Genomic DNA, 8,727 nt, shown 5'->3' on the forward strand with positions numbered 1-8,727 from the left:
GGCAACAAGTGGCGAGTTTATATCGACTTCCATGATCTGAACAAGGCCTGCCCAAAGGACTTCTATCCATTGCCTTGGATGGACCAAATGGTGGATTCCACGGTGGGTTGCGAGCTGATCTGCATGCTCGACGCATACCAAGGTTACCATCAAGTGCCGCTCACCCATGAGGATCAAGAGAGGGTTAGCTTTATCACTGCCAATGGGACTTACTGCTACAATATCATACCATTTGGATTGAAGAATGTCGGCGCCACCTGCCAGAGACTGATGAACAAGGTGTTCCGACGGTAGATCAGTTACAACATGAAGGTATATGTCGATGACATATTAATAAAATCTCTCCGAGCCATTGACCTTTGCATAGATATTAAAGAAACTTATCGAACCCTGAGGGAATATGGAATAAGGTTGAATCCGAACAAGTGCCAATTCAGTGCAAGAAGTGGCTTCTTCTTGGGATATATCATCACCGAACAGGGAATCAAGGAGAACCCAAGCAAGGTGAAGGTGTTGTAGGACATGCCCCCACCCTACAACTTGAAGGAGGCCCAACAGCTGACCGGACAAATCACTGCATTATCAAGGTTCATTTTCAAATCATTCGACCAGAGTCACTCGTTCTTCAAGGTGCTACGTTGAGCGACGAAGTTCCAGTGGGACGCGGAGTGTGACAAGGCACTGGAAGAACTTAAAGAGTACCTTCCCTCCCTACTTGTACTGGAGAATTCCAATACCGGTGAGCCGCTCTGGATTTACCGGTTCTTAATAGAGTATGTGGTTGGCTCAGCGTTGGTAAGACGGAAGGGCCCTGAGCAACAACCTATATGTTTTCTAAGTCATATATTAAAAGATACAGAATCCTACTACATCAGTCTCGAAAAATTAGCCTCCGCATTGGTACTCGCCGCTCGGAGACTTCGTTCGTACTTTATCTTACATCCAATTGTGGTGATGACCAACAGCACACTGGGAAGAGTTCTCCTTAACCAAGAAGTGTCCGGACGACTGATCAAATGGACTACCGAGTTGAGTGAATTCGACATTCAGTATCAACCTCGAACGATGATCAAAGCCCAGACCTTATCTGATTTTATTACCGAGGTCCAAAACACCGAGCCAGATGCGACATGGAAAATATATGTAGATGGTTCATCTACTTGGCAAGGTAGCGGGATTGGCGTTCTCTTGATCTTGCCACGGGAAGACAAGATGCAGTTGTCCGTATGGTTGGATTATCATTCTACAAATAATGAAGCCGAGAATGAAGCCTTAATAGCGGGATTACATGCGGCTCGCGTTGTAGGAGCCATAAGAGTCCTCATCCACTCAGATTCTCAGTTGAGCGGCGGCTATAAAACCTAAGCCTACGACAAATAAAATCAATCGACGACTATACAAGTTGAGAATACAGCTGATAAGAAGTTAAGCTGCGGCTAGAAGCAGCAGTTTTGTGCTAAAATATGGTCGTTCGGCCACGTTGAAGTGATCACTCGATATCTCAGCGACCAGTTACATTGACGATCGGGATGGCGGGGAATCATACTTAGAACATTTTCGCAAATGCTAAGTGGTACATAGCCCCACTTGAGCCGAACGATGATGCATTCATTAACACTTGCAAAATCTGATAGAAAGAAGAAGCGTTGGACGAGCATTCATTCATTAATACTCAGAAAATTTTATACGTAACATCTAGAGGGAGTACAAAATGAGACCTACGAAGTAGAGAGGGGAGGTCACTCGAGATAATCTAGCATGTCGTCTGGCAGCGACTCGGTCAACTTCTCCCGATTGATGATCTTGTTAGTAACTGTGGTAGGGAGATAGACACCGACCTTTAGCTGGTTGAGGGTCCCATCTATGCTAAAATTGAAAAGACGGAGCGTCCGATCAGTGAGCTGGTCGTTGAAGGGGTTCGACCGGAGATAGTCATGCTTGAAGACTTCAAATCGATGAGGCTCTACATCTTGATAAATTTGGAAGGCCGATCGGGATGCCTCCAACTCGGTCCTCAGAGAGGCTTGCTCGTCATCCTTAGCAGTGAGCTAGACCTACATTGTAGCTTGCTCAGTCGATTGGCTCTCCCGCTCGGCACTCAGGGCTGCCTCAGCCTCCTTCAAATTCTGAGCCAAGATCCAAGCCTCTTTGTTCTTAATATCCAGGTCCTCAATGACTTGGAGCTTTCGGGTGTTGGCGGAATTGATCTCCACCTCAAAGGAGCTGACCTGCTTATTGAACCTCTCACGTTGCGATGCCTGCTCGGCGCTCCTACTCCTCTCCACTTGTAGCAGCTCGAAGTTCTTCTGCAGAATGACCTTTAACTGAGCCGCCTTGGCAATCAACTGTTCAAATTGAGCATGGGAGGCCTTAGAGATGCCATTCGGGGAGCAAAGTTGCTGGATCTCGTGTTCCAAAAAAGCTAGCCTTTGGCAAATGGCCAGGCTCTCGACCCAAAACTACAGTGACAATAAGTTAGTAAGTGTCAAGCAGGAATTCCCAAGTAAATCTAAAAGTAATATATATACCCCAATGACCATCTGAGTATGACTATCTGTAAGCTCCCCTAGGGAGATGACCACCGCGCGGGCCCTAGCATTGTCCCACACCTGTGTCAGCAGCCCTTGTATCCGAATTTGATGCTCGGGGGAACGAGCCTCGACCTCGTCTGGGTGGCACCACTCATCAATGGGTAAGTAGATGATGGCTATTATATGCCTCTAGCCGCTTGGACCAGAGGGCTCAGAAGTCACTTTGCCTGTGGACTTGGGCATCGGGGATTGCCGAATGATGGATACTTGTGCTGCCGGCGAGGAGTGTGGTGGCATGTATGTGATTGGCGGTGCACAGATAGTTCCTGACGACAGCTCGGACATCGAAGGTATCCGATCGAATGATAGAGAAGTATGGAGGGCGGCGGCTCCTTGCTTGGAAAGGGCGGGCGATGACGTCTCATCCTGCTCACAGGAAGGGCACGAACTGGTACGAATGGGGGTGTGCAAGGCAGAAGTGGCTGAGCTGGAGGAAGCTTCCCCGTTGTGCCTCTTACATCGTATCAAAGGTTCGTTGGAGGTAGTCGACTCTGAGGGCACCGCGATCGGCAACATGGCAGGCCGTTTGGGAGGCAGGTCAATTGTAGTAGTCGCGGCTCCACTAGCTGCTGCTTGACTCGCTCCACCCTCGCTGGCCAACGTGTGCCCCTCCAGCCTAGCTGAGCAAATCGTCGGAGTGGGTGAACGGCTGTAGGTCACTACTCTCCAGCTCGACCACACCCGTAGCATTGATTTCGGCGTCCGCAAGCCTGCTCTTGCCGCACATACATGCCCTTAACATGATTTGGGCTGCACAAAGGAAGAAAAATTAATTAGATTCAAAGATCAGGAGAAGAAAGAGCATACCTAGGCTGGACGGCAGCCGCGTGCGGATCGGGCTCAGTCTGAACACATATAGGATGCCCTCCAACAGCAGCCAGTGGATGTGAAACTTCTAACAGACCAAACTGGAGGTTGCTTGGAGATAGTCCAATCAGCTTCGGTATCTCCCGAGCGATTGAGGCTGCATCACTTCCATTTGCTAGTCGAACGGGAAAGCGAACGAAAAAATTATGCTCTCTCACTTATTGGAGGAAGACATGTTATCAAAAAAGATGAAGCCGATTCGGGCTTAGAACAAAAAAGTCCCCGGCTCGGACAATTTAGGATAATAAAAGTAATGGAAGACCCGAGGCACTAAAAGGATTTCATGCAGACGAAATAACACGACAACCCCGCACAATAACCTAAACGAGTTCAACACTAATTGATGTAGGGAGATGTGGAAATATTTATAGATGGTAGAAACGAAAGAATGAAAGGAAAATCAAAGATTGACACAAAATTGGTCCTTAAATAAGGGCTGGAAGCTAGCTGGAGGCTCATGGGGCCGATCATAGGCGGAGGGAATGACTATTTGATAGTCAGAGGCGAAATGGTAGGTAGATTTCATTTGGTCTATCTCGTCCCTATTAAATTTGGACTTGGTGGAAGTGTACCAAAGCCCAGGGACGAACACAGGAGGTTGCGAAGAATCGACCATCGAAAACAAAGAAATCGAAAAGAAATAACGCATGGATTCAACAAAGGAAAGAAAGAAGAACCTTACTGAGAAAGGTCATCAGCGAAGATGAGGAGGAGAAGCGTCACAGAGTGTGCTAAAAAACGAAAACAAAAGCGTAAGGCAATGTGAAGGAGACGACAAGCAAATGAGGGTTTATAAACCTCGCGGGCGATCGTTCTGAGCCGTCTGATCAAGGTTTGCGCAAAATCAGGATAAGATATGACCGTAGAATTTGAAAAGGTGTCTGTCACATCATCTGAGGATATTTACCTGTCACCTCGAGCGTGCAGCGGTAGTGAGTGGGGCACGTGGCAACCAACTACGGGAAAGCATTAATGAGACTTAATTAGCAAGCATGGGCAGCGTGCTCGGCCATAATAATCAAATATTTCCACGGTCTTTTAGAAATTGAGATGACATCAACCACTATCATTGGGCGCTCATTCGAGAAAGCGTAGAAAAATTCGCTAAGTGTTGTCATCAACCATCCCGATCGGCATAAATACTTGACTATGATATAGCCGAGTAGCCGATCCACCACTAGCCTTATGAGGTATGATCCAAGCAACAGCTACACACCCAGGTCAGCAAAATGAAGTCAAATGCGGAAGATTATGTGATCCTATTAGAAGCATCAGAACATAGAAGGTCTGATCGGATGTGGAGGTCACTAAAGACGCTACTTTCCAGTCAGTTGGACTTGCAGCCTCCTTCGACTAGACTTGAGGGGAAGACTTGTGATATGGTGATAATGGGGGGCTAACTAAGTGCAGGTCAAAGGACGGAGATAGTGGTCGACATGGAGGTCAAAGTCAAGGAGGTCAACGCCAGAGAACCAACGAGCTCACCAAAGGGGGGCCGAGCGGAGCTCTCATACAGTGGTTGATCGGGCATGAACTGCCCGACCGACAAATGGCTGGTCCAAATAGAACATCCGTATAGCCAAGATCATCATGCGCTCATCATAGAGCAGAGGAACGTTGGGACGACCGAAGCATTAGTCCGGTCGGACAGAAACAAGCTACTGAGTCGAGTCACACAAGGAAGAGCAGCCGAGTCTGATCGAGCTTAGGAGTTCCTAGTTGAGTGGCTATCCTGCTTGACCGATTAGAGGGATCATTGATGTATCTCTTAATATTCTTCTGAGAGATAGTGCCGCTGACATAAGACATGGTCAATAGGTAGATCATACGACAGAAGCTTCTACTATCTTGTCAGGGATATGTATACCCTGTTAAAGTATGATGTCAAGAGATACTTTCTTGACAAGTCCTTTCATAGGACAAATTGGAGAACATGCCCATGTCTCGAGGAGCGTGCACATCGCCCATTGGAGCACTATAACCGACGGAGGTACGCGTTATTCAATATTCAAGCCTTTGTTTACTGTTGCTCCGTTTCCTTCCAACTTTCCGATGACTGACTTGAGCGTCAGAGGGCCAACGCCGAGGATCCCTTTCCCGGTCCGACACTGGCGTTTTTTGTATTGCAAATCATAGTGAATTCTATATTCAATCAATATAGCAGTCACATCCTAAACTAACAATCTCCATAATTTTCGGACAGGATAATCACATATGCTAAGGAATGCCATCAAAACAACTGTTCTTTTGCCAGATTTGATATCGCATAGCAAAAATTAGCTTGATACAATTTAAACAGATTATTAGCAACAAAGAAGAGCCAGATTATTAGCAACAAAGAAGAGCTTGCAGTGTTTTGCTTGGCTTTCTCTCCTTAGAAAGATTCAGGACAGCAAGCTAATTCCTCGATCTCTAATTGATCAAGCAACACGATCACGGTTCTTTAATTCAATTTATTTCATTGTTATATCCTCAACGGCCTTCTCCAAATTCCTCCACGAGCTTCCACCGGGTGTGGCAGCCTTTACTGCTCTCTCCTTCCACTCCAGCACCTTCCTCCTCATCTCCTTCCCCTTCTGCCCTCCCATCAACTCCTTGATCAACATCTCTACCTCCTCCCTCTTCACCTCCTCCCCAATCTCCATCCCGATGCCCCATTCCGAACAGATGTACTTGCAATTCGGATGTTGATCTCCGAAGAAAGGCCAACAGATCATGGGAACTCCTGCGCTTATGCTTTCCAACGTCGAATTCCATCCGCAGTGAGTCAAAAAACCACCGACGGCGGCATGGCAGAGCACCTTCTCCTGCTGGCACCAACTCGTGACGAAACTCCGGTTATTAGTCTCATCTTCAAAACCCGGCGGCAGAACCGCCCGGTCGCCCCCCATAATGTCGGGTCTCAGCACCCAAAGGAAGTGATAGCCGCTGCCCGCCATCCCCCAAGCAAACTCGTTAAGCTGCTCACTCGTTAACACGGCGAGGCTGCCGAAGTTGACATAAAGCACGGAGCCAGGCTCCTTCTCATCCAGCCACTCAATGCAGCTCGCATCCTCTCTCCACAGATTCGCTCCGTCATCAGCTGATGTAAGAAAATTAGGATCGTGGATGTGCTGGCAGAGCAAGGACACGGGGCCGATATCGTACACTGGCGGCAGCACCGACGACATGGCATTCAGGACGGGGCCGTCGAGGTCGTGGAAAGTGTTGAACAAGACTGCCGAGGCATGGAGCGACGCTTGTGCTTCATCCTTGGTGTGGTTTAGCAGAGCGTCGTTCGGGTTAGTAGTCTGCAAGGGTTTGGGCAAGTCTTTCAAACGCATCTTTGACATTCCCGGAATCCAATCTATTACAGCTTCCAGGAATCCATTTGTAAAATCTTCTTCGCCTATTCAAAAATCAGATCATGCAATTAATCCAACGATTCGAAAAACTGAAATAAAAGAGAATTAATTAAAGACGTGCTTACTTTTTAAAGGGATGATCCCTCTTTGCATCAGTTCCTTGAAGTAGAAGAAGCCCCAGAAACCGCAGGCACTCACCGAGCAGAAGAAAATATTGGGGATGGCCAGTTCGTGGGTGACAGCAAGGGTGAAGCTAGTGAAGGCGTCGGAGATCACGCAGGTGACACGCGGTCCGCCGGAGCTCGGGTCGTCGAGGGCGTTTATGAGGTCGCGCAGAGGAGCGGCAGAGTGGCGTTTGATGGAGAGGCAGAGCGCAACAAGGTCTTGGTTCTTGTCAGTGTCATCATCGGAGGGCGAGAGGCCGTCAGGGATGGAAGCGAAGCGGAAATCCGAAAGGCCGGCGAGGGAGGCGGGGCCGCGGCTGCGAAGGATGCGGCGGTGGTTGAAGTCGGTGTTGACGAAGGTGATGTGGAAGCCCATGAAGTGGAGGGCTTCGGCGAGGTTGAGCATGGCGTTGATGTGGCCTTGGGACGGGAAGGGGACGCAGACTGCATGGGGCTTGGCTTTTGCCATGGAGGAAGAGAAGTAGCTCGTCGATTTTTTTCCCCTCAACCACTGCAGATGGGATTGCTACTATTCCCAAGGAATTGACTTTAAATTGAATCAAATTCATTTTCTTCTCTCTTTACTGTGCTTATTCACAATAAATCTGATCCTTATCTCTGAGAAGCATAAAACGAGATATCATGATGTTTGGCTCATAGCTTCCCATGATGGAAATACTAGAAAGCGTGCACTCTGTATCCGCCTCCATAATTGACCAAAACGATGTTTGTGGTCCAAAGAGTTACTTAGTTTGACATTAGACCGATCGAGTGTGCAGTTGTGTCTGCCATGAAAGTGATGAACATCAATTTCATCAAAATATCTTTAGCCGAATTCCACACTGGCCAAAGGCTGTGATTGTGTTCTGATACGGTGTGCGAGTGACTGCAAAAATAATATAGGATCAATGATCAATGTGACAGTTAAAATTAGGATAAATGTAGCTGAAACAGTCATTTTAATCGGGGTTCAGCTACCTAATGTTAAGGCATTCAATAAAAAGTCGGTGGATTTAATCATCAGTCGAATTTTCAGGTACAGTTCCCCTATTTCTATAATATAACTCATAGTAATAGTCGGTCGAATTTATGAGGCTCAACTCTCCACTTTCCAGCATCGAGTCTCTTAGCATATAACTAATCGGCCCAAAATATTAGTCGGATCTCTCTTAGTATATAACTGATCAACCCTCGAGTTGATCGGACATACGGGATGGACTCTGTTCCTCACTCTTCAAGGGCAAGGTCTCTCTCATACGACTAATCGACCCAAAATGCCGGCTGGACCTATGGGGCTAAGCTCCCACTTCTTATATGTCAATCTCTCATAATATAGTCGGTTGGCTACAAGGCCGGTCGGACTGTCTCTAGGAGATAACATTGTCAGAGAATCACAATAACCTATCAGAGAATCACAATTATTTGTCAGGAAATATTCTGTTACCATAACATATGCATGTAATGGAACCTTCCTCTGGGGGTGGTTGTACATCTTCCATTACCTGACGTCACTTGACATATTCTCAGCCGCCTCATTATTGCGGAAGTTATGAAAGACGGTTCATATACATGTAATGGAGCCTTCCTCAAAGGGTGACCGTACATCTTACATTACTCAACATATTTTGATACCAGACATTCTCTGACACCTTATCATCACATAGGTTCTAAGGGTTAGTGTAAAATGGGGGGCATCTCCGTTGGCCAGGTAACTTTAACTAGAACCTTTTACATGCACGCACACATCTATGCTATTATTCA

At 47.2% G+C, this 8,727-nt stretch overlaps 1 protein-coding gene across 1 annotated transcript; it reads right to left on the reverse strand.

Annotated features, from left to right (window-relative positions):
• Window positions 1-5,671: 5,671 nt before the first annotated feature.
• LOC122019636 (7-deoxyloganetin glucosyltransferase-like) lies at window positions 5,672-7,557 on the reverse strand. Its single transcript, XM_042577092.1, has 2 exons — window positions 6,928-7,557; window positions 5,672-6,846 (listed from the first exon to the last, which is right to left on the reverse strand). Exons 1-2 carry the CDS (start codon window positions 7,433-7,435, stop codon window positions 5,912-5,914), a joined length of 1,443 nt encoding a protein of 480 aa, XP_042433026.1. The 5' UTR covers window positions 7,436-7,557; the 3' UTR covers window positions 5,672-5,911.
• Window positions 7,558-8,727: the final 1,170 nt, after the last annotated feature.

The sequence above is a fragment of the Zingiber officinale genome, chromosome 1A, assembly GCF_018446385.1.
Source record: "Zingiber officinale cultivar Zhangliang chromosome 1A, Zo_v1.1, whole genome shotgun sequence".
Taxonomy (NCBI): Eukaryota; Viridiplantae; Streptophyta; class Magnoliopsida; order Zingiberales; family Zingiberaceae; genus Zingiber; species Zingiber officinale.

What these genes read in the sequence shown, in the direction of transcription:
- LOC122019636 (XM_042577092.1), bottom strand. Translation starts at nt 7,435, where the DNA reads ATGGCAAAAGCCAAGCCCCATGCAGTCTGCGTCCCCTTCCCGTCCCAA. An exon ending in AGGGATCATCCCTTTAAAAA is followed by an intron (nt 6,847 to 6,927) that starts GTAAGCACGTCT and finishes ATTTTTGAATAG; the next exon opens with GCGAAGAAGATTTTACAAAT.